This window comes from Ochotona princeps, chromosome 17 (assembly GCF_030435755.1).
Source record: "Ochotona princeps isolate mOchPri1 chromosome 17, mOchPri1.hap1, whole genome shotgun sequence".
Lineage (NCBI taxonomy): Eukaryota > Metazoa > Chordata > Mammalia > Lagomorpha > Ochotonidae > Ochotona > Ochotona princeps.
The window spans coordinates 35,658,967-35,684,386 of record NC_080848.1 but is presented as its reverse complement, the minus strand read 5'-3'; the positions used below and the strand labels follow the sequence as shown (position 1 = coordinate 35,684,386).

Sequence of the window (25,420 nt, the reverse complement as noted above, 5' to 3'; positions counted from 1 at the left end):
TCCAGGGGGTATCCAGAGTGTAGCCCTTCTTGGTTTTCTGGCTCTGCTCTAGAGCTCAGCCTGTCTTTCCTTTGGATGTGAGAGTGAGGGCCAATGTCTCCTCTCTGGCCTCACTGTCAGGGTAGGACACTGAGGTGGACTCCAGGGCGTGTCCCTCTGAATGAGCGCCAGAGGCCATCCACTGTGTGGGAGACTCAAGATAGACACAAGTGGGGACTTCCAACCCAGAAAAGCCCAGAAGGGATGAGGAGTGAGGGGACATCCTCCCCTACCCTCACCTCACCTCACCAAGACTGAGGATTTTCAGTCTGGGAGGGAGGACGAGGCTGGGACTGAGAGGCAGGAGCGCCCGAGTCTCCCGGTCCGGGGTCTGTTCCCGTGCTTCTTGCTTGCTGCGTGGGTGAGGGTCCATGTTTCTGGGTGCCGGGCTCGGGTCAGCCAGGCTCCCCTATGCTGGAGGGACCGGTTTTTCCAGCAGGAGGAAGGGTCTGTGGGGAGGAATTGGCAGGGGCCGAAGGTTTTATGCAAATGCACAGGGAGTGCTCTGGGAACCAGAGGCCGGTTCTCCCAGAGACACGCAGGGACTGGCCGCTCCCAATTAGCTGGGCCCAGTGATGTCAGCGCTGCTTTCCTGGGTGGCTGCGCCCACTCTGATCGGCCTTGGCAGGGGCGCCCGACCATTACCTTCTCCCTCTGCACAGGAAGGATGCCAAGGGGGAGTGCCCCACTGGAGAGAGGCCAGGCCCCTTCCCACTGCACTCTCCAACCCAGGGCCAGCCCCAGAGAACAGACGCACCGCACCATACAAAACTATCCTGGGGTTTACTGAGAAAGACTTTAATGGGGGCTGGTTGCATAACCCTTCCCTCAACCCCCAGAGGCCATAGAGACCTCAGGAGGCTGTTCCAGGCCCAGAAGTTGTTCCCATGGCAACCGCCTCAGGCCCTCCTCCCGGGGACCCTCCAATCTGAGCTTCAATAAATACAGTGCTGAGGAGTATGGGCACCGAGCAGGGGAGCCAGGGAGGGCGTGCAGTGCTGTTTGTGAATACACAGCTGTCCGCATGCTGGGATCACACGCACACACAGCCATGCTCACATTGCACACCTACCTCACACACATGCCTATCCATACACACACACATACACACGGAAGCACACGTTTTCCTCATAGGAATGAGGCTGAGCGCAGGTGCCTGCCTCAAGCTCACATGCCTGACACTACACACATGCAGCCCCAAGCTTGGAGTGTGGTGTGCGCCTTCTGGCTGAGAGGACTGTGAACAGGGGTTGGTGACCGGGGGCCTGGCCAGTTGGCACCCTTGGGGGCTACGGGCTAGGTGTGGTGGGGGTGGAGGTGGACAGACAATGGAAAGTGCTGTTGGTATGTGCCCAGGACGGGAAGGTGTGCAGATTGAACATCGGGATGCTCCAGCTGTTGATGGCCAGCGCTATGACCAGTACCCCGAGGATGTTGAGCACGATTCCTGCCCGCGCCTGGGGGTGGGGATGAGGGTGAGGGCCAGCTTGAGGGAGCAGGAACTAGGGGTAAAGGGGTGGCGGCATCCATCCCTCAGGTGTCTAGAGTGCTCAGAACACTCCCCCCACTTCCCAAACCAAACTACTCTCCCCCCTTCCATAACTGCCTGAGGAAATTCTGCCATCATCCAGTCCTTGTTCCACCTCCAGGGCTAATGGCAACAAGGGAAACTGCTCCTGGGTTTGGAGGATGCCAGCCTTGTGTCTGGGCCTCCATATAGCACCAGCTGCCAAGGCCTGGGCAGACAGGGCCTGGGGACCCTCTACCCAAGGACTCACTCATGTCCTGCCCTCCTGCTGGACCTGCCCCTCCCTGCGGCCAAGCTGAGAACTAGGGGGCTTTGAGCTACTTTGACGGCCACCAGGATGGACAGATGGAGCAGGGAGGAGGTTGAGGCACTCAGGCCTCGCTGACACTTACCATGTCATACACTTTGAGGCCCCCATAGGAGAAGACAATGGCATTGGGCGGGGTGGCTACGGGCAGCATGAATGCCAGGGAGGAGGCCAGGGTGCAGGGCAGCATGACATAGAGTGGGTGCAAGCAGATGGCCTGAGCCTGCAGGGACACCAAGGACCGCAGCTGAGCTAGGTCTCCATCCCAGAGCGGGAGCCACAGCACCCCAGCACTCCCCCCCCACAGTTCCTCTGCTCCTCACTATGCCCTTCCCCCTCTCTGGCTTGTGAACCCACCACTGCTGCCTGTGACCTGGGGTAGGCCCCTTGACCTCTCTGGAGGGGATGAGTGTGCACCCTGCCCTGCGGGGCGTGGCAAGAGGAGGGGCCCATAAAACGGATCTCAAAGGGGCTCTGGGGGTGTCATCAAAGGCTGCGGGAACGCGCCTGGGGAGGAAGGGGCTGGGGACGCTCCGAGGAGCAATTTCATGCTGGCTCCTCTGGCATGGCCGGAATGGGGGTTGGGGTGGGGAGGTGGGTGAGGCCGCCAGCAAGCTCCATCAGGATGCTCCAGGAGTGACGTCACCAGGGATGGGCTGAGTCAGGGGCTGAAGTACCTCACTCAAGAGCTTGGGGAAGGGTGGATGCTGAGGGGTCATCTCCAGGAAAGGAGAGGAGGTGCAGACAGGTAGCACCTGTGAAGGGGTGGGCAGGAACACTGTGGGGAGGACGTTATTTCTGCAGAGCTGCTCACCATGGAGGCCAGGATGGGCAGGAAGAGTGTGGTGGTGGCCACGTTGCTGGTGCACTCAGTGAAGACAGCAACCAGAAGGCTGATGATGAAGGCAATGGCAGGAGCCGGCACATTCTGTAGTGGCGTCAGTTTGTCCCCCAGCCACGCTGACAGGCCCGATTCCTGTGGGCAGAGGGGGTGATATAGGAGAGGCAGCAGGGCTGCCCAGAGTCCTCTGCCCAGGTTTGGGGAGAGTCCTGCTCCTGCCCACATCTCCCTGGTCTCCAGGGTCAATGTCAGCTCTGAGGGAAAGTAAGGATACACCCAGGTCCTTTCATGCTCTTGAGTGGGGCAAAGGGGTCGGAGGAGAAATCGAGAAGCGACTCTGGGCTTTCTCAGGAAGCCTTGGGCTTGGGGGCAGGAGAACTCTCTGCCCTCCCAGTCTCTCTCAGGTCCATCGGTGGATGACCTTGGCCCTGTTCCAGCAGTGAGCTGGGACAGAGAAGACCTTGCTCCTGGCATGTCCTGATAGAGGCCGGGAAGAGGTGGACATCAGGGGTGGGGGGGTCCTGGGAATTGCACAGGGTCGCAAGAGCTCTGAGGCCTTATCCTGTGGATGGCTTGCAAGCACCCTCCTTCCCCTGCACTGGCAACTCACCGGCGCCCAGTTCAGCTCTGGGCACAGTCAAGGGCTGCACCAACTCCAGCCCCCAAAGTCCTGCATCATTTCCCAGCCAGAGCAGCTGCCTGTCTGCAAGGATTAAGCTCAACCAGAACTCGGGATTTTCCTCTGGGATGCACACTCTGGTCCCAGAGCCTGGCTGGGCGTGGTCATGGCTCCCCCTGGTGGTTACCATGAGCAGACAGCATGAACCTTACACCTAGCAGGCGGCGCTGCCAAACTGGGACAGGTAGAGAATTCAGGACAGGTCTTTCCCACTGAGAAGCACACCTTCCCCGTGGCTTTAGAAATAGACGGGAGAAATGTCCCAAAACCTTGTGCATATTCTTCTTCCCTCTGATCCAAATCTCTCCTGTTTTTATGGGGCTTCCAGGTGGGGATCAAGTCTCCTTTCCACAGGGTGGAAGCTGGGCAGGGTGCTGCAGGGGGTGACATGTGGGGAGCTCTCACCTCACTGCCCTTGGCCAGAGCAAAGCCGCCGCCCAGCAAAAGTACAATGTTCCAAGGCATCTTCTGGCTCACCATCTTCCAGGTGAGGAGGGCAGTTGGAGCCTTCAGCCTCCCTGGGTTGTCTGCCCCCAGGAGAACAGTGTCAGCCACCCAGGCCCACCTAGGGTGAACAGGACTTCCCCCTGCTTCCCTCCCCAACACACACCCACTATGGGTCTCTGCTGGATCTTCTCCTCATGTAGGAGGAAGAATCTTCAGTCCTACCATAACCAACTCCGTCCCCAAGTCCCTGTGCCCTTGGCTTCATCCTTGTCTACTCCTGCCAGCTGTGCTGAAGGTCCATTGCACAGCTGAACCCAGGGGCTTCCCCGGGGACCGTCTCCTTGCCCCAGCCCAGGTGCTCACCAGGATCCTGGGTCAGCCCTGGGATCTTGGAGGGCACCATGAACAGAAGTATGCCAATTAAGATGGCCACTGATCCGTCCGACACAGTGCTGGGGGGCAGGCAGGGAGGGCAGGCTTAGCGGCTCAGGGGCGCAGGACCACAGGCTGTGGTGGGATGAAGTTCTTACCACAGACATCCTGTGGGCCTCCCCCACAGCCCTGGGGAACGCCCTCCCTCTCAGGTGTGTCCCATGGTCCAGGGGTGGGGCAGCAAATCTTACACAGTCCCGTTGGCATCAGAGAAAGCCACGTCGCCCCAGCCACGGAAAAAGCCTGGCTCCCGTGTGAACCACAGCAGCACCAGCACAAGGAAGAAGGCACAGACAGTCTTCTCCGCGAAGCTCATGGGACCCAGCAGCTTGTATTCTGCCTTGATGACATGAAAGGCTGCCCGCTTGCGCTCCTCCTCCTGCTCCCCGATGCCAAAATTTTTCCGGAAGCTACAGTTAGAGGGGTAAGGGGGCGGCTTGTGATGGCCCTCCCCCCACGGGGGAGCAAGGGCTTCCACCATCACTGCACCAGGGGCCTAGCTCTGCCCAGGGTTCTAGAGAGGAGCAGAAAGCTCTTGGCAAATCCTGGTTAGCTGGGGGGTTAGGTCTGAAACACAAGGAGCGAAAAAGAGTTATCAGGCCATGAAGCTCAAAAAGCAGATGAAGAGGATGACACAGGATCTTGTGAACCACATAACCAGTGTAGGTCTTCTCCTTAAAGCCATTTCATTCCTATTTCCCTGGGTCACTGGTAGTCCCTGTTTGAAGTTCTGAACTGCAAACCAGTAGGGACTCTGCTAAAGCGCCATTTAAGCTGGCTCTGGGGTTGATTAACGATGTCTGCCACGAGTATGGGACAGCAGTGGTGGTATGAACATTAATGCGGTACAGTTGGCTATCTGTTGTTCTTCCTTCCCAGACAATGGGGCGCTGTCAACAAATCCTAAACATTGTTGCTGTACTTTGGACAGATCACTTGAACAGACCTACACTCGTTATGTGGTTCTCAAGATCCTGTGTAATCCTCTTCATCTACTTCTTGAGCTTCATGGCCTGATAACTCTTTTTTGCTCCTTGTGTTTCAGACTCACAGAACTGGAGTTCCCCCAAGCACACCATGTTCTTTCTTGCCTCTGTGCATCACACAAGCTTTTCCTGCTGTCTGGAATGCCTGCACCTCCATCCTCTAGTCCTGCAACAGTCATCTCACGTACCAGCACCTCTGGGTGCCTTCTGGCCTAAACCAGGCTCTCTGTCTGCTGGGCTCTTACAGCCCTGGACTTGGCTCCCTGGTGGAACCTCCCAAAGGGTTTGGAGCATCCTTCAGAGACAGCGCTCTGGCCTGGGCACCACAGCTATTTTTCTGAATCTCAGCACTGAGAAGTCTAGCTAGACATCTTGGGCCTCAGTTTGCTTGTCTGCTAAGTGGAGCAAAACTCTCCCCTCAGTAATTCCCCTTCGATGGGAGGCCAGGTGTGCAGGGGTGGCCTTGGGAGGAACAGGCCTTCTCATGGGCATAGGCATTTTCCATGTCTCAGCCCAGGGGTGCAGGTAGGAACCAGGGCTTCTCACTCACTTGATACCCAGGAAGAGGATCTGCAGCCACAGCCACGCCAGCACCAGCAAGATGATCATGATGGGGAAGGCAAAGGCGAACCAGGAAGCGAAGTTTACCACACTGGGGTTTTGGGGGAAGAGCCTGAAGGGGACAAAGGGCTGCTGTGTGATGGGGCCTGGTGACCATCCAGCCCACTGCCTCCCTAGGGGTTGCGCATAGGCTGCTTCCATCACTCACGAGCTCATCTGGCCTTGCAGCACCAGGTTGGGCGAGGTGCCAGTCAGTGTGGCGATGCCCCCAATGCTGGCTGAGAAGCACACACACAGGCTCATGCCCTGGGTGAAGTGGATCTGCTCCTGCGTCCTGTGATCCTGTGACTCTGAACGAACAGGTGGGAGGGGCTGGGCCTGTCCTTCGTCTGAGAACAAGAGGGAAGGAATAGGGTTGCAGTGTCATGGCCTGGAGTGGCCACGCACAGTCAACAGCCCAGACTCCCTCAGCTTGGCATGGGCAGAGGCTGCCTTCAGGCCTCAGCGGGCCTGGCATTCCTCAGGGTCTTCCCCGGGGCCTATCCCTGGGCACCATCTGGTCCCACCTGTCTCTTGAGAGAAGGACAAGAATTGTTCAGACCACAGAAGAAAACCACTGACAGCCAATCCCAGATCTGGCTCTCTTCTACAAGGATAACCCAGCACCTTGGCTTTTCCAGGGCTCAGTGGATCCTTTACACAAGAGTTGGCATTGTATGTATTTATTTGAGAGACAGAGGGAGGCAAAGAAGCAGAAACAGAAATGTGCCATCTATAGGTCCGCTCCCCAGGTGTCCACAACAGCCTGGGGCTAGGCCAGGGCTGAAGCTGGGAGCCGGGAACTCCATCCAGGTCTAGCATATGGGTGGCAGGGATTCAAATACTTGATAACCAGTGCTCCCAAGCAAGGTATGCATTAGCGCAAAGCTGGAATCTGGAGTTAAAGCCAGGTATCACATCCAGGCACCTAACATGGGATGCAGGTATCTTAAGGGCTAATCTGAATACCTGCCCAGGTCTTAGCATTGGAAAACCAGCTGATCCAAGCAAACCATGCCAAATCAATCCGTGCACCTCCTGCTTCTCCAAGCACTAGGCTGACCTCACCTCTGGGGACTGATGGTTTCTTGGAGCCTCCCCCAAGAATCAAGGGGTGGAGGCAGGGACCGGCCTCACCTTTCTCATCCAGCTTGGTCTCCTCCTGGGGCCTCGGTTCCTGGAGCTCGAAGGTGGGATTGTCGTTGCCTGCCTCCACATCGCTGTTGTGGCTGTGCAGCTGCTGCAGGACAGCATGCATGATGGGTATCATCATGGCCGTGGTGGCCGTGTTGCTGATCCACATGGACAGGAAGGCTGTGACCACCATGAAGCCTAGGATCAGCCTGGGAATGGACAGACACACGTCCTGCTGTTCCAACATCCCTCGCGCCACCCCAACCCTGCCTCTCTCCATCTTGGGTCTGTGGGGACTTACAGGGCAGGTCGCACCCCAGTGAAGAGGAGCACTCGCAGGGCAATGCGTTTGTGCAGGTTCCAGTGCTCCACGGCGATGGCCACCAGCAGACTCCCGATGAACAGGACATTGCTGTCCTTAAGGTACTCATAGCCAACCTGGAAGCAGGGGTGAGGTGACATAACCCTGGGGCCTCCCACTGCATGCCAGTGCCCCGACACTCCACATGCTGGCACCTCCCTGGGTTCTGCACTCCAGGAGGGAAATGGCCCTGGGATCATCCATTCTTGGATGTGATCTGGGTTCCCAAGGCTTTCTCCCTTTGAGAATGACTGAGAAATACTCTAGCCTGGAGAAGTACTCATGCTTCTGGCTACGGGGCTGGGAAAGAACTCAGTGACGGCTGCCACCTGGAACACATTGGAAATGCAGTGTTTGAACTGTGCCCTAGGTCTATGAAAGCAGAAACTCCAGCCATCTGGGCTTCACCCAGCCCTCCTGGCAATTCTGCTGTTCCTTTAGGTTTAAGAGCCACCAAAGGCTCGAAGCATACAGGTTTTGGGTCCATGGGTCTTCCACCTCCTTGGCCTGAAGACTGCTCATTTCCACTGAGTTAACTCTCAGACCCACCTGTACCCTGGACCCCCTGGTCTGGACCCATCCCTCCGTACTGTCCACCCCTTGAGGCAGGGGCCTCACTTCTGTGTGCCCTGCCTAGGATGAGGCTTCCTGGTCTGCAGGTGACAGGGCAGGTTGCCCTCCCAGCCGTGGGAGCTCACCTCAGAGGATTCCATGATGCCCATCATGGGGAAGAGGACGAGGGGCAGCAAGGCAGTGACGGCCAGGGGCAAAGCCTCGAAGCACCAGTAGAGTGCCATGAGGATGATGACATAGGCGCAGTAGGCTTCCTGTGGGTGAAGGAAGTGTCAGAGGCAGTTAGGAGAACGGGCCTGTGACACCCAGAAAATCCACCCCATTTTTTTTTAAAGATTTATTTTATTTTTATTGCAAAGTCAGATGTACTGAGAGGAGGAGAGATAGAGAGGAAGTGGAGCTGCCAGGATTAGAACCAGCGGCCATATGGGATCAAGGCGAGGACCTTAGCCACTAGGCCACGCTGCCGAGCCCAATCCACCCCATTTCAAACAGTGTTGGGAGAAGCCCAAGGTCCTGTTTTAACATGGAAATTTAGGGCCCAGTGCAGTAGCCTAGTGGCTAAAGTCCTCGCCTTGCATGAACTGGGATACCATAAGGGCACCGGTTTGTATCCGGGCTGCTCTATTTCTCATCCAGCTGTCTGCTTGTAGTCTGGGAAGGCAGTCGAGGATGGACCAAAGCCTTGGGACCCTGCACCGTGTGAAAGACCCAGAAGAAGTTCCTGGCTCCTGGCTTCAGAGCAGCTCAGCTCTGCTCTGGCCGTTGTGGCCACTTGGGGAGTGAACCAGCAGATGGACAATCTTTCTCTCTGCTTCTCTCTGTAAATCTGACTTTCCAATAAAAATAACTACATCTCAAAAAATCTTCTCTATATCTTTAAAATAATTAAAATGGAAATAAAAAATAATGGGGCTAGCCTGGTGGCTCAACAGGCTAATCCTCCCCCTACAAGCACCAGCATCCCATATGGGCACTAGTTCATGCCCTGGCTGCTCCACTTCCCATTCAGCTCCCTGCATATGACCTGATAAGTAGTGGAGGAGGACCCAAAGCTTTAGGACCCTGCACCTGCATGTGAGACCTGGTAGAAGTTCCTGGCTCCTGGCTTTGAATCGACTCAGCTCCAGCCACTAGCTTCCTTCTTCTGTACCTGGGAAGGCAGCAGAAGATGGCCCAAGTGCTTGAATCCCTGCTGCCCACATGGGAGACCCAGGAGGAGTTTCAGACTCCTGATTTTGGTTTGGCCTGGCCCCAGCCACGGCAGTTATTTGTGGGGTGAGCCAGTGGATAGATCTCTTTCTGTTTCTCCCTTGCCTTCCGACACTCTAGTAAATACATCTTTAAAAAATAAACCACACAGGCCCAGCGCGGTGGCCTAGCAGCTAAAGTCCTCACCTTGCATGCACTGGGATCTCATATGGGCGCCAGTTCTAATCTTGGCGGCCCCGTTTCCCATCCAGCTCCCTGCTTGTGGCCTGGGAAAGCAGTTGAGGACGGCCCAAAGCCTTGGGACCCTGCACACAAGTGGGAAACCTGAAAGAAGCTCTTGGCCTTGGATGGTCACAGCTCTGGCCATTGTGGCTGCTTGGGAAGTGAAGCTCTTCCTCTCTGCAAATTTAACTTTCCAATTAAAAATAAATAAATCATAAAAAAAAAACATACAAGAAAGCCATACACTCACTCCCTGCCTTGTCTTTGACCTTAGGGCCCCAAGCATGATTATGCAGCCACAACTGCATAGGTCTGGATGGAGCAGGCTGTCAGGTTCCAACTGGCCTGTGGAACTACAGAGGACCTAGAAGAGGACCCCAGGTCAGACAGGTGCAATCAGAGGAAGTGGTACCTGGCTTCCCTGGTTCTTGTGGCCTGCAGGAATAAATGTGTTGCGGAGGTGAGCTCCGGGAGGGAGGTGTCTGTTCGGTGGTACCTGGCTCCTTGGAGCTCGGAACCCAGTAGACTTGGGAGCTGGACCTGCTAGGTGCAGCGCATGACTACAAGAGCACCTGGCACAGCTCTGGGCTCCATGGAAGGTTCCCAATGCCTGGGTGGAGCAGCCCAGGTCCAGGCCGTGGTCTTCTGAGTGTTTGGGTTACTAGGGCCAACCCCGTCCCCTTCACCTCCCAAGGAGAAGTCCAGAGAAACCTGACCTCAGTGCAGAGATGGGAGTTGGAGTGAAGGCTAGAAAGTAGGCCTCAGACATCAGAGGTCCGACCTGGGCCAGGGAGCAGAGTGGCTCCTGGGGCTGGGAAATCATTAACCAGAAAGCAGCCTCCAGGGAGGGGGCATCGGCATTTGAAGATGTCCAGGGCAAAACAATTGTCCACTCTGCACTGGAGTGTATGAAGGCAGGGGTTAGCTGGGCATGGGGCTGGAGGGCCCCTCCTCCCTTCCCTACCCTACTTGCCCTAGCCTAGCCATTTGCTTCTGCATACACAGCACAGTCTGGGAGCATCCCTAAGCCTAGAAAAGATCCCCAGAGGTGGGAGTGGGAGGTGTCCCGGGGGAAGAGGAAACCTCTGTCGGTTGAGCAACCCCTGGAGAAGCTCACAACCATTTAGGTGGGTGTGGTGGTCCAACTTTATAGAAGGGCTCAGAGTTAAGTGGCTTGTCAAAGTCCCAGGGCTAGGGAGTGGCCAAGCGCGATGCAACCCATGGGAGACGTCTGGACTGTGTCCAGTAACAGTCCCCGTGTGGGTATGGCCAGGGGCCGCCAAGCTGAGCTCCCTTCCCTGCTTCACCTCAACCTGGATGTGAGCTCCTCAGACCCAGGGGTGGGGCCACCTTTGCCCTTGACCAGAGACCCATCCCTCCCCCCACACCCGGGCTGCAGCATTCTGCTGAGGCTAGGTTTTCTTCATTCCCTTCCTTCCAGCAACGACTGGTAGCCAGTTGCTGATCCTCCCTCCCCTGGGTCTAAGAGCAGGTCAGTCTCTCTGGGCCCCTGGCATGCCTCTACTTTGCACAACCACAACTCTCTGGTTGGGGACAAAAGGAGGGAGGAGGTGGAGTGGGGCAGTGGGCACTCATTGTTGATTCAGTCTGTGTGTTTCAAGTGGCTTAAAACGTCCCTGTCAAGGACCCAGGGCGGTAGCCTAGTGGCTAAAGTTCTCACCTTGCTTGCGCTGGGATCCCATATGGGCACCAGTTCTAATCCTGGCGGCCCCGTTTCCCATTCAGCTCCCTGCTTGTGGCCTGGGAAAGCAGTTGAGGACAGCCCAAAGCGTTGGGACCCTTGCACCCGTGTGGGAGACCTGGAGGAGGCTCCGGGCTCCTGGCTTTGGATTGGCTCAGCTTCTGCTGTTGTGCCACTTGGGGAGTGAATCAGTGGACAGAAGATCTTCCTCTCTGTCTCTCCTCCTCTCTGAATATCTGACTTTCCAATAAAAATAAATAAATCATAAAAGAAAGAAGTCCCAGTCAGCTGCTCTGTCCAGTGGTGACTACCGTCCTTGCTTCAAGCATGAAGAGAGAAAAAGCCGAAGTGGGGAAGCCAGGCTCTCTGGTGTGGTGCCTTGGGCCCCAGTCTTTATCCTCCACCTTGAGCTCAATCTTTAGTGTGGGAAGGATCCTGGGCCCACATGCTGTGACCAGTGTGGTGCAGGAGAGACAAGGGGCGGGGCTCAGAACTCAGGTCCATTTTCCTCAGGACCCACCACTTCTCATTTTTTGGGGGCTCTGTGCAGTTGCTTTGCTTTTTATATTTTTAAACTTTCATTTGATTTGATAAGCAGAGAGACAGTCAAAGAAAGATCTTCTATCTGCTTGTTCTGTGTAGTAGCTGTGGTTGGCCAAGATGAAGGCAGGACTCAGATACCCCATTTGGGTCTTCCACATGGGTATTAGGGACCCAAGTACTTGAGCCATCACCTGCTGCCTCCCAGGGTGCATTAGTAGGAAGCTGCTTCACTCCTGAGACCCCATCTCCACTCTCCACACGAAGCTTCTGGAAGTCACATCAGCCACTGCAAGCTCTAGTATGCTTCATGTACTGAGGACTGAAGAAGGTTGATGGAAAAAAATGTGGGATAAAGTGCCACCTATGAGGCCAGCATCCCATATGAGCACTGGTTCGAGTCCCGGCTGTTTCAGTTCCAGCTCCCTGTGACTGGCCTGGGAAAGCAGTGGAAGATGGCGCAATGTTTGGGCCCCTGCACCCACGTGGGAGACCCGGTTGGAAGTCCTGGTTCTTGTTTCAGCCTGGCTCACCTGCTGCAGTTTTGACCATTTCAGGAGTGAACCAGCAGTTGGACGGATATTTTTCTTCTCACTGTTTCTCCCTCTCTGTGTAACTCTGCCTTTCATATAAATGCATATTTATTTATTTATTTATTATTTTAAAAAAGATTTATTTATTTTTATAGGAAAGGCAGATATACAGAGAGAAGAGAGGAAGATCTTCCATTCACTGGTTCACTCCCCAAGCGGTCACAATGGTCAGAGCCGAGCCAATCGGAAGCCAGGAGCCAGGAACTTCCTCCAGGTCTCCCACATGGGTGCAGGGTCCCAAGGCTTTGGACCATCCTCTACTGCTTTCCCAGGCCACAAGCAGGGAGCTGGATGGGAAACGGGGCCACCGGGACACGAACTGGTGCCCAAATGGGATTCCAGCTCATGCAAGGCCAGGACCTTAGCCACTAAGTTACCGCACCGGGCCCTCAAATAAATAAATATATTTTTAAAACAATAAAAATTGAATTAAAATAGAAACTTCTTTTGATGGAAAGAATCTCGAACTCCCTGCAAATGAAGGCTTTTGAAAAAGTCCCTGAAAAAATGTGTATTATGAAAAAAACTGTATGGATTTGAAAATGTTTTTACACTAGAATAAACTTATTTTTTCATTCAATTTTTCATGACTTTTTGAAGTATACTTATACAGCTCCTCCAACATGCTTTAGATTCAAACTGGCTCGTTTTCTGTTGTGTATGCTTTTTATTAGCATCTAAAACCTGTGTTGGGATTGGCATGTGGTGCAGTAAATGAAGATGTCGCTTGCAGTGCCAGCATCCCATAGAGCAGCTCCACTTTCCATCCAGCTCGCTGCCCATGTATCTGGGAAAGCAGCAGAAGGCAGCCTGACTACTTGGACCTTTGCGCCCAAGGTGAGAAACCCAGATGGAATTAACTTTGTTTTTCAAATAAATGAATGCATCTTCAAAACAACAAAACGAAGCCTTTCCCTCGCCTGGTGGCTTGGCCCTTTGACCCCATCCAGCCTCCTGCACAGTCGGTTGAGCTGAAGCATAATTTGCTGCCTTGTTCTTCCTGGATTAGGGGACCTGAGGATCTGTGAAAACAGATGATGAGACGCCTGCTGTGACATACCAACAACTGACAAAGGTGGTGACCACAGGCGACAGAACCACAGTGCAGGCCTGCAGTTCCATTTATGACTCTTCCCTTGACAATGGCACAAAAGGGACACACTCAGCACAAACCAGGTTTTAGTGTACAAGACGCACCGCCCTCGTGTTTTTCACCTTTGGTATGCTATTTAACAAATTACTTGAAATATTCAATATGTTATAATAGCATAGGTTTTAAGTTCAATGATCTTGCCCAACTGTAGGCTAAATTAAGCAAAGCCAGCTGTGATGTCTAGTGGGTTAGGGGTGTGTGTGTGTGTGTTTCTTTTAAAAGATTCACTTATTTATATTAGAAGGGAAGATTTACAGAAAGAAGGAGAGACAGAAAGATCTTCTATCCACTGATTCACTCCCCAAGTGGCTGCAATGGCCAGAGCTGAGCCAATCTGAAGGCAGGAACCAGGAGCTTCTTTTGGGTTTCCCATGCGAATGCAGGGTCCCAATGCTTTCGGCTGTCCACGACTGCTTTCCCAGACCGCAAGCAGGGAGATGGAAGGGAAGTGGAGCAGCCAGAACATGAAACGGTGCTCACATGGGATCCCAGTGCAGTATTCTGAAAAGGGCAGGAACTAAGACTTGGGAAGTCTGGCATGATCTTTTTGTCACTTACTGACACTGATGAGCCAGGTTTGAGCTCAGGGAATTGTTGGTGTGCTGAAAGACCCCTGGGTCAGATGCCAGCACAGCACTGGGGACCCTTTCTCCTTGGTGCCAGAGTGTCTGGTTGCTAGGCTAGAATCCCCAAGTCTAAGAGGCGAGGATCTGGGGACCAAATCGCCCGATAGGGTCATCCTCATACTCTGTACCTGGCAACCCAGGTCTGTAGAAACTGAGCTGGCTATATTCAGTCAGAAGTCCAGGGCTGGCCCACATGCTGGAATCTGGCAAGGGCTGCGTCTCACAAGCCTGGGACACCATTCCTAACGTGCGGTCACTCACAGAGCTAAGAAGAGAGCAGGCAGGGGAGGGTTTTCTGCTGGCAGCTACTGCCTCTTCCTTCCTCAGGGCCTGCAGAGCGGTTGTTCCCCCACTCTGTTCCCTGGCTGCAGGATTAACTCTGCTCTCAGATCTGTGTGTGCGCTCCTGAGTCCAGGGGTCGGGGCTCTGGCAGGTGTTGGCCAGGGACTGTTCTGCTTTCCCACTCACATCCCCACCTCATAGGAAGGCGCCCCTTTCAGATCCGCAGTCTATCCCCACCTCAGACAGTTGCTGCTTTGGAAGTCTTTGCGGGGCAGGCACTGGCCGTCTCTGTGTCCCCAGACATTCATCCTGCAAATACCCTCTCTGGGTCAGGCTCCATAGCTCTGCCATCCTCAGCCACTCCCACGGACTTCTTTCCCCAGCTCTGAGCCTCTAACCTGGTCCCAGGCCCCAAAGTTGTCATCCAGCCTCCTGCAAAATCTTCCTTCATCTCCCAGCTTCCTGTCTCACCTTTCTCCTGGCTGCAGCCAGAGAGATGCAAGTTGTACCCCTGCCTCCAACACACATCCACAGGGTTCACATCTCTTTAGTAGCTTACCACCGTTCTTAGGAGCCTATGTTTTGGTCTGGTCTGGACCCGGGGTCAGCAATCTCTCACTTGCTCCCTCTGCTCCAGCCACAGGGACCCTCTTCATGTTCTTCTAGTCTTCCTGCCACCTGCTCTGGCCACAGGGCCTTTGCACTAACCTCCTCACTCTGGACCTCTCTTCCCTTTATCCTTTTGATGTCTTTCGTTGGAGATTTTAGCTCAAACATTCTTTCTTCTGGTAGACTGGGATAGACCCTCTGCCGGCACATTTGAAGCTCCCAAGGCACATTTGCATGGCACCCCCCCGGCAGTTTTAGGAGATGACTGACAAGCCTCAGTCTTTGTCCTCAGATCACACTCTGCAGGCAGCAGCGGCTGAGCCTGGCGGAGGCCTGGCCCTGCACGCAGAGCTGACACTGCATGGAGGAGGCAGACACGAGCCGGGCCTTGCTCTGGCCCTCGGGAAGTCTTAGGAACTGCCAGAGGGGCTTCCAAACCCCTCTGGGGAAGCACGTATGGGGGTTCAGAAAACCTCATGCCTAGAACGGTGTTGTTGTTGCCACTGTATGCGCTTGGAGAACTCACGTAATTTCCCTCAGCATTTATTACTTGTTCTGGAGAGGGGATGAGACACTGAGCATCTCCAGGTACACTACACAGCTGCATATCTCCTGCATGCCACGTCCTTGTCCACAAGTCCTTCGACGGGAGCGTCCCTAGCTGCGCTCTCGGGGGGGCGAGGAAGACTGGCAGGGGAGTCTGGAGGAGTAAGCTGTCAGCAGGTGAGCAGATGGCAAGGGTGGCATTGGGGAAGAAAGGCTAGGAGCCGGGGGACTCAATTCAGGTTACATGGGTGCCAGGAACCCAGATACCCCAGCTATCACCTGCTGCCTTTCCTTGGCCTGCATGAGCAGGCAGCCAGAGTGTGGAGCTGGAGCCAGCAGGAATCCAGTGTGGGATGGGGCTGCTTAGCTGTTAAGCTAATGCTTCCCTCACCCTTTGTTTTGCACCAGGGCCCTTTGGCACCCTGTTGAAACCATCTAACTCCTTGGGATAAGGCCTTTTAAAATGGGCCAACTTCAAAACATTTATGGAAAACAGAACCAAAAAACAATTTTTTTTGTGCACCCAACTAAACTGGAGACCCAGGTGAAATGTGTGCCCCATCCTCACAGCAATCGGCGCAGAAGCCACACACCACTTGTACTGCAGGGGACCCTGAAAACAGCTGGGTCAGCTCGAGGCCAGCCAATTTCCCCAAGTTTGGTCCCCATGCTTTACGCCCAGTTCCAGCTCAGAACCAATCCTAGAATGCCAAATACAGTCCCTAAGCCAATCCCACAGGCGGCATGCTTACGACGACAAGCCTACCCAAGGCTTGCTCGCCAAGCCTCTGCCCATTCTCACCGGGAAGAACCTTTCATTTCGGCTTCTTTATGTAAATGGCCTTGTTGCATCATCTCCTGCTTACAGAAGGCCCCTGGGAGAGACAATGGGTTTCTGAGTGTCAGAGCAATCAAAGTGGGTGGAAAAATTCTGACCTCACAGTCTGGGCCAAGGCCAGGGCCAGGCCCACCTGTGTCCACCGAGGAGCAAAGCGCAAGCCGCAACAGCGCCAAACAAAGCATTCCCACATGCCTCTGGGAACTTCGTTTTCACAACACCACAGGGTCTCGTGGCTGGACAGAGACCAAGAAGCTCGACTGTAAAGTATCTACCTGGCCCAGCCATTCCTACCTACGTAAGAGGAATTGATGGTCAGGACCACAGTGTGGCAATCTGGGGGCAAGGTCCAAGTGGAGAACCCTCTCCTTCCCTCCACGGAGCCGCTACCCCGATCTTATTTGAATGCCATTCTCAGATGGCCCAGAGGCCAGTCAATCCATCTCCACACATCCTCAGAAGTTAGTCCTGGCTCCACACTTGGACCACAGGGCCCCCAGCTCCAGAGGGAGACCAGAGGCAGCCTCCGGGTTTTTAGGTGGGAACATTGACAACTTTCAGTTTTCTAGGTGGGGCATCGGGGCCTTTCTGACTACCGTGGCCATGTGAATAGGACCACAGAGAAGTGAGTTATTTCCACGGCACTCAGAGCCAGTTGGGACAGTCCAAAGGCCCAGGCTGTCAGACAAGAGGCAGAGGATGAAGGGAGTCATTGTCCCATGAGCTCTGGGAATTGGGAACTCCACATATGATGGCCAAAAGTTTGTGGAGAAATTCAATTTGAAAAATTATTTTGTGGGACTGGCACCAAGGTGTAACAGGCCAAGTTTCTGCCTATGGCACCAGCATCCCATATTGGCACCAGTTCACTTCCAGGCTCTCCACTTTTGATCTAGCTCCCTGCTTGTGAACTGTGACAGCAGCGGAAGACAGTCTAAGTCCTTGAAACCCTGCATCCGTGTGGGAGATCTGCAAGAAGCTCCTGGCTCCTGCCTCCCGGCTTCAGCTCAGCTCTGGTCATGTGGCTATTTGGGGGAATGAATCAGTAGATGGAAGATCTCTTTCTCTGTCTCCCCTCTCTCTGTAACTCTGCCTTTCAAATAACATAGGTAACACTTAAAAAAAAAAAAAGATGAGTTTTTTTTGATGCGCAAAATAAATGGAAATCTGTGCCTAATATTTTCATAATATACATTTTACATAAACTTTTTGAAAACCTCTCATATGTATGAATTTCAAAGTTTTTGGCACCAAAATAAACTCATTTTTAAACTCCATTTTCCATGAAATTCAATTTATTTGTTTATTTTTAAAAAGCAGAGTGACATAGAGGGAGAGGTGGAGAGAGACAGAATCTTCCATTCACTGGTTTACTCCCTAAATGCCCACAGTAGCCAGGGCTGGGCCAGGCCAACGGCTGGGAGCCAGAAACTCCATTTTGGTTTCCCTTGTGGGTGGCAGGGGACCAAGCACTTGAGCCATCACCTGCACGAACAGGAAGCTAGATTGGAAACAGAACAGTCTGCCCCATCCTAGGCACTCTGATATGGGATGCAGGCATCCCAGGGTCAGCATAGTCAGCCTCACCTTAATGTTCCTGTGTGTACTATCTCATGTCATCTACACAACAGCTGCTCAGAGATGTGAGGAGTCAGAGCGGCTCCATGAGATCACCTGCTTCCAGGTAGCTCTCACTCCTTGATTAATTGGCTCCAAAATCCACGATTTGTTCCTTGGACTCTGCTTTCTCGATTGGATAGCCAGGAAATCTCAGCAGATACAGGGTCCAAAATCCTCACACAGTCTGTTTACAGTAAATCACTCAATCGTCCGAATCTTCCTCTGACTTGGGGGTTCAAGAGTAGCTTGCCCCAGAGGGAGGTAATCACACACATTGATTTCTTAATTTTACATTATTTATTTGTTTCAGTTGAGAAACGAGAGGTCGCCCCATCTACTGGTTTAGTCCCTAATTTCCCACACCAGTTGGGGCTGGACTGGGAGGGGACTAGGAGCTGGGAACTCCATCTGGATCTCCCATGTGGGCGGTAGGGATCCAGACACCAGAGCTGTTACCCTCTGCTCCCAGGGTGTGTATTCCTAAGAAGCGGGAATGGAAGCAGAGCTGGCACTTGAATCCAGGCACTCTGTGGGCATGTGGGTGTCCCAAGTGTTGTCTTAGTTGCTAGACTGAATGTCTGTCTCTTCAGGGTACGCATGATGCCAGTGAGGACTTTCTGCTTGCCTCTTGGCTCTGACTCACTTGATGTTGCAGCACAGGGAGATGGGTTTTATAGATAGTTCCGTTGCATCCTGGGAACCATTTGCTATTTTTAACTCTAAATTATTAACTGCTTGACCCCTGAGCACATTATTTACCCCTCATTGCCCTCAGCATACAAGCCCCACTGCTCCCCTTGGTCTAGTAGGGCTAACACTGGCTGATCTCTCCCCTCCTCTCTAAACCTGAGTCCTGGCCTTGTTTATCTTTTCGCCTTGCCAAGCACACCCCAGGCCCTGCCCCTGCCCCTTTGCACCTGCTGCTTATTCTTGCCTGGACGGCTCTTCACCCAGGGCTGTGCATGACTGGCTTCTGCCAGTGAGACCCTGGGGTAAATGCCGCCTTCGGGGTGCTATTCCTGAGAGCCCATTCTAGAGAACAGCTCTGCACCAGGCCAGTCACAACCTGTGGTATTGTTTTCACAGCCTTTACAAGGATACTGCAAACAATTCATGGAAAATGGAATTCAAAGGTAAGCTTATTCTAGTGCAAAATAGACATATATATATTTTAAAATTCCTCTCTTCCTCTGCTTTTTCATTCCTCTATCCTGGAAAGAAAGAGTGACAGAGAGACAGAGCATGAGAAAGAACCAAAGAGCGAACGAGTCAAAGAAAGGTAGGTAGGTAGGTGTTGATTTTTAGCTTAGTGGTTAACATGCCATTTGAGGAGTGACCCAGCAGATGTTACCTCTGTTGGTAACTCTGCTTTTGAATAAATAAGATACATAAAATAAATCTTAAAATGTCCCTGTATACAAGGAGTCTTCAGAAGTCTCATGGAAAAGTGCACGCTGTGTAAAACTTTTGCACTAAAATAAGATTAACTCTAATTCTGGTTTTTCATAAACTTAATTTTTTGGTTGAAGATTGAAAGGCAGATCAGATTCACAGAGAAGCAGAGAAAGGAAGATCTTCCATCTGCTGGTTCACTCCCCAAGTGGCCATAACGGCTGGAACTGAACTGAAAGCAGGAGCTTCTTCTAGGTTTCCAATGCAGGTGCAGGGTCCCAAGGCTTTGGGCCACCCTTGACTGCTTTCCCAGGCCACAAGCAGGGAACTGGATGAGAAGTGGAGCAGCTGCAACATGAACCAATGCCTATATGGGATTCTGGCACTTGCAAAGCGAGGAATTAGTCATTGAGCTATTGTACTAGGCCCTGAACATAAATTTTTTAAAAATTATTTTCCATCTTATTTGAAAGTCATACAGAAATCTTTCTTCTACTGGGTCAGTCCCCAGATTCCTATAAGAATTTAGACTGGCTCCCATTGAAGTCATTCCGCTTCTCCCACTTGAGCAGCAAGGGTTCAGGTACTCAAGTGCCTCCCAGGGTGTGCACCAGCAGAAAACTGGACAGAAGCAGAGGAACTAGGGCTCCTCCAAATGGGGTGCAAGCCCCCCAAGAGACATCTTAATTACTACAGCAACTGTACGCCCTACCGTGAACTCTGAAGTGCCTCATACAATGACTGCTTTTGTCAAGGAAAGAATCTGGAGCTGAAGGTAAGAATTGAACCCAGACACACAGATGTGCAATGCAAATGTCTTAACTGGCATTTTAACCATGAGGCTAATTATTCCCCCTAGTTTGTGCTTTGTTCATGTCCTTATTTTGCCAACCCCCAGGAACACCAGCTCCCCTAAATCCTCTCCTTAGCACATTTAAACAGAACCCATCCCACGGTGCCCAGTGAGCTTTGTGGGCACCAGTAAGTGGATAGATGGATGGGTGAAAGGAGGGATGGTGAGTGCAAGGTGTCTAGACTATGGAAAGGACTGCTTGGATTTCTGATTAAACATCAGTGGAGCAGTGAGCAGACCTCATGCTCCGCTGTCCACCACAGGGGTCGACACTTTAAAGACTCTGGTTATTTGCCCGGTGCCACTTTGTATTTCTTCCCAGCCCCTGCTCCTTTCCCTCTCGGGTCCCTGTGCCTGGCCTGCCCTGTGCTGCTGCCTCTGACTGCTGAAGTCTCTCTCACCTTCAAGGCCCTTCTTCGGTGCCACTGCTTCAGCCTTTCCCCAGCCTGGGTAGGAAGAGCTTGCTCTGACTCTGAACTCTGTGATGTAAGCTGTCTCCTCCCTGAGACCTAAGCAACTTGAGGACAGAACACTCCTTGTCTTTTTCAGTGACGCCTAGTACAGGGCAAGGGCTTACAGACACCTGGGACTGCAGAGTGGGGGGAGGACTAGCTGATCTGGGTGCACAGGAGGATGACTTAGGGGAAGGGGTTCCCAGTGGGGCCATCACCCTGGACAGCCTCAGGTAGAGACACAAGGCCAGGCTCTAGTTTAAATTCTAGCCAAGCTTTTAAGCAAAACTTTTTTTAGCCACTCTGAGCCTCGGTTTACCTGTCTGTAAGATAGAGATAACAGTAGGGGCCTTACAGTAACATAGAAGCTTTTGTGGAAAACAAATGAGCTGTTGTTTTGAAGTGGTTGGCCCAGTGCCTAAGCACATAAGAGAAATGTATAAATGTCAACTATTATGTATTGTGGGCCAGTTGCAAACCTAGTGTGGGCTCCCGCTTTTGCCTTCAGGGCTCAGAGTCTCCTGGCGAAGGGCAGGATTCCTGAGAGTGCAGGCTCAGCAGGTGATTTCTGACAGGATTCTCTTTTTAATCTTTTTTTTTTAAGATTTATTTTAATTTTTATTGGAAAGGCAGGTACTCAGAGAGGAGAGACAGAGAGGAAGATCTTCCGTCCATTGATTTGCTCACCAAGAGGCCACAATGGCCAGAGTTGTGCCAATCTGAAGCCAGGAGCCAGAAGCTTCTTCCAGGTCTCCCATGCTGGTGCAGGGTCCCAAGGCTTTGGGCTGTTCTCAACTGCTTTCCCAGGCCACAAGCAGGGAGCAGGAATGGGAGGAGAGCAGCCAGGATATGAACCAGCACCCATATGGAATCTCAGCATGTACAAGGGGAGGATTTTAGCCACTACGCTACTGCACTGGGCCCCATAGGGTCCTCTTGACCCATGTGCCTCCATTCATGCATCCAGCAGTGATTTTTGGAGCATCTTCTACATGCCATAGACTCCTGTGCATGGCATCAGAGTCCCTGCCCTCATAGAGCCCGCATTCTAGTGCATGAAATCAGAGAATAAGAAAGAAGCTAACAGATTAATAATTGCAGAGAGTTAAGGATGGGTGTCTGGCAGAGTGGTTAAGATACTGATTAGGGTGTGGAAATATCTGGGTTCAAGACCAGCTTGTTCCTTCTGACTCTGTCTCCCAGCTAATGCAGAGCCTGGGAGGCAGCAGTGACAGTGCAAACACTCAAGTGGTTCAGTTGCCCCCTCCCCTGCCGGTAAAAGAGACCTAAAATGGCTATAGGCTCCTGTTTTTGGCCTGGCTTAGTCCCAACTATTGCAGGTATTTGGACAGCAAATCAGCAGGTAGAGGATCTGCTTCTCCGCCTCTCAAGAAACCAACAGACTAATAATAATAATCATCATCATCATCATCATCATCATCTGAGAGTGGACACCCTCTAGACAAACAGCAGAGTTACATAATAAAGAGTGATTTCCTGGTCACAGAAGGCTTTGTTGAGGCTGAGACTAAGAGGCAAGATGGAGACACTGGGAGTGGGCAGGGGTGAGGCTAGGGAGGAGCTACTGGGGTTCCCGGGAGGACCCTGAGGTAGTGGGGAGGCCATGGGGTCTGAGCCTCAGGGCCTTGCAGCTGCTCTGAATTGATGGAGTTTGATTCCAAGTTGGATAGAAAGCCAGTGCTGGGGCCTAAGTGAGGCAGTGATCTATCTGCTGTAAGATCAGCTGGCTGGGGAGGGCAGGGGCAGGTGGGGACAGCAAAGGACTGGGTGATTCTGTTCAGAGCATAAGGGTTCCCAACATACAACTCCGCGTTTGGCTGTGAGTTTTCAACTTTATGATGATGTGAAAGTGATACACATCCAATCGGAACTGTACTTCGGATTTTGAATTTTGATCTTTTCCTGGGCCACTGATAGTGATCCTGATTGCTTCTGGCGGTGCTGGGCAGTCACAACGGTCAACGCCTCACTCCCTGCAGAGCTCTGTGTTGCTGAACTGGAGTGTTGTGGGTTACAGTACTGACAGCATTTCCTTTCAACCCATAGTGAGTTATTCAGGCTGCAACTCCAGCAGGCGTCGAGGGCTATCTGATTTGGGAACAGCTGCTGGTGTGCAGAGAGAGGAGCAGAATGCTTCTGGGTTTGCATCAGGCCCAGCGACAGAGTTAGCCAAAGCATTTCTTGATGGAGGAAGACTGCGGAAAGAGAAGAGCTGGCGGGAGGAGCTTGATGTGGACTTGTAAGAGTGCATGTTGCTTACACAGAACAGGTTTGAGCAGAGGAGGTGCCCAGTGTGAGGGGAATAGCTCAAGTTCAGAGATTGGGGCTAGGGGTGCAGGCTGGGGACCCATCAGCATAGGGGTGCTTTTCAAAGACAGAAGCAAGTCTCCCAGTGGGGGAGATGCAGGCTGAGGGACGGGCAGGAGGAACCCTGGGAAACCCGGACCCTCAGATTCAGATGGAGGAGGAGTAAGGGAAGTCAGGAAGACAACCAGAAGCGGGCAGCGGGGCTGAGACGTTGGTGCGGTGAAGAGCGATGATGGGCTGTGCCAAGTCCAGCCAAGGGCACAGCCCAGGGAGGTGGGTGACATGGAAGCCAGGAGACGGGCATTTAGTTTTAAGCATGAGCACTAGGGAGAGAAAGCTCCAGTGCAGGAGAGCGCATCGTCTTAGCGGCTGCTCGTATTCAGTTAGAGAGCAGAGGGAGAAGTATCTGGCAGGGATGTGGGATGGGAGAAGGGCTTTCGCTGCTCTATGAGGAGGGATGGCTGCACAATCACAGGCTGGTAGCAGAGAGCAAAGCAATGTCCTTCCCAGGGTCTAAGGCCCAGGGCCCTAGTGGAGGGGCTGGCCTCTCACAGAGGGAGACTGTCCACTGGGCGGGATGGGCCAGGCAGCCTGGGTGGGCCAGGGGCAAGCGTAGGACCAAGTGCAAGAAAGGCAAGGAAGGGCTGGGGCTTCTAGCACTGTCTCAGGTTCCTCTGCAGCCTTGGGCAAGAGATCCATATCTTTCTGGGCAGTGCTTCTCCAGGAGCTGAGGAGGTTGGGTGGGATGGGGGTGAGGGAGACAGAATTGTTAGTCCCACCTGGCTTTCCTCTCTGGTGTAACACACTTACCCCAGCCTACCTGAAAATCTGTTTGATGTGGCCCTGGTGCAGAGATGATACTAGCTTTGGTTTGAGACTAAGGTTATCTCGAAGATCAGGTGCACCTTGTCACTTACAGGGTGAGGGGCCGAGGGGGGCTTTGCCATTACCACCTCAGCACTTCAGTCTTTTGGGACGACATGAATGAGACTGATTCACTTTCCTACCTGTGACCACAGGCTGTAGGGGATGGGGGGAGGAGTCTGTGCCAGCCTCCAGGAGGTAGGGGTGGGGAGCAGGCAGTCCCAACACTGGAGCCAGCCCACACCTCTGACTGCCATGTTGGCAGAGGCAGATTTCCTGTAAGGCTTGATCTTCAAGTTCTAGACTTACAGCTTTGTGTTTTTTTTCCATAAAGGAGGCCCAAGGTTTATAAGATCCAAATTCTGTAAAATCGAGATCTGCAACTGTGAATAAATGACTTTGCCTCACTTTCCCTACCTGTTAAATGGGACTATCAGATATGCCTCAGGATATAGGGCAAATGGTTGCTGGGTGCACCAGGCAGGGGGTGCAGTTAGGGCTCACATGAATGAGGGATGAAGTTACTACTTCAGCTGTGGCTGGGAGAGAGGCAAGTAGGCATAGTTGGCCCATGCCCAGCTCTCTCTCCGTCCAGTGCAGAGTCTTGGCACTGACCATTAAGGGGTCCCGCAGTACCTCAGCATATTTAGCCTAGAGGTCATAGGTAGTACCTTCTCTATGCTTAAAGTCATAAATTTCTAGAAGCCATCTTTCTCTGCTCTCCTGCCACCTGTCTCCAAACCCTGCCACTCACCTCTCCCTCTCTGTGGCTCCCACTCCCTCTCAGCCCCCAGAAAACCCAGTCTAAGGCAGATCAACCTCACGGGTCCCATTTCTGCATCTCCTTTATGCGCCTGGCTTCCTGTTTCTCAAGTAGTGTATTTCAAATGCACCCAAGCCATTCCTACCACACTCCTATGCTGGTTGCAAAGCAAAAGTTACCTTTGATGTCTTAACCCTTAGCCCCCAAGAGACCCAGGAGCTTGTAAACCTCGATCTGGGGTGGGAGGATGAAGAGCTTGTGTGGTGTCCCAAGGATGCCCAATCCTGAACCCAATGGTCTTTCCTTTGTGCCCTTTGGAGTTATCCATACCCAGAACCATAAATCCTTACCTTTCTGGGAACCAGGAGGGGCAGAGGTAGCAGGAGAACAGGCAGAAGGAACACAAACAGGTACATGCGGTAGGCCCACAGGCCCTGCCAGCAGGTGGCCATCGTGAGGGCTGGGAGGCTGCAGTCCAGGAGCCAGCAGCTGCAGGACCAAAGACACAAGGAGGCAGTGGGTAGCCTGGGGCAGGCTTATATAAAGCCGGGCAGGTGTTAACCATTGACCCACCCTGGCAATCAAAGAGTTTTTGGAGATTGGGAGGTGAGAGCCAGGAGGAGGGACCAAAAGGCGGAGTAAAGATCGGGAAGACTTTGCAAAGAGAGGAGGAAATATCAGGGAATAAAAGCTTCAGATTCCTTGAAGAAGTTAAGCCCAGAATTAACTCTTTGCATGCAGGCTGCGGAGGGCAGCTACCAGGGAGCAGAGGCGGGGACTGGAGAGGGATGGGCACAGAGGCGTCCATCACAGGCCCTACAGGGCGGGAGTCCACACCCTCCTCTCAGCGCAGCTGACCTTTTGAAAGCCAAGTTCTCAGGAGAGCCCTTTGTACTGT

General features: G+C 53.0%; 1 protein-coding gene across 2 annotated transcripts; it reads right to left on the bottom strand.

Annotated features, from left to right (window-relative positions):
• Positions 1-1,135: 1,135 nt before the first annotated feature.
• On the bottom strand, positions 1,136-25,168 carry SLC13A2 (solute carrier family 13 member 2). 2 transcript variants are annotated; one of them, XM_058675663.1, is made up of 12 exons: positions 24,873-25,168; positions 8,053-8,181; positions 7,295-7,431; positions 6,997-7,202; positions 6,029-6,209; positions 5,810-5,932; positions 4,465-4,683; positions 4,205-4,293; positions 3,800-3,921; positions 2,689-2,850; positions 1,960-2,097; positions 1,136-1,496 (listed from the first exon to the last, which is right to left on the bottom strand). In XM_058675663.1, exons 1-12 carry the CDS (start codon positions 24,972-24,974, stop codon positions 1,329-1,331), a joined length of 1,776 nt encoding a protein of 591 aa, XP_058531646.1. In that variant the 5' UTR covers positions 24,975-25,168; the 3' UTR covers positions 1,136-1,328. The 2 variants fall into 2 exon arrangements, with proteins under 2 accessions (XP_058531646.1, XP_058531647.1); XM_058675664.1 differs by lacking the exons at positions 8,053-8,181; positions 24,873-25,168 and having other exon boundaries at positions 6,997-7,173; positions 7,295-7,425.
• Positions 25,169-25,420: the final 252 nt, after the last annotated feature.

Excerpts from the sequence above, each read along its gene's own strand:
- SLC13A2 (XM_058675663.1), bottom strand. The coding sequence starts at position 24,974 with ATGGCCACCTGCTGGCAGGGCCTGTGGGCCTACCGCATGTACCTGTTT. Across the intron at positions 4,684-5,809 it reads ATCCTCTTCCTGGGTATCAA|CTTCCGGAAAAATTTTGGCA; the intron begins GTGAGTGAGAAG and ends CTCTAACTGTAG. Across the intron at positions 3,922-4,204 it reads AGGGCTGACCCAGGATCCTG|ACAACCCAGGGAGGCTGAAG; the intron begins GTGAGCACCTGG and ends TCCTGGGGGCAG.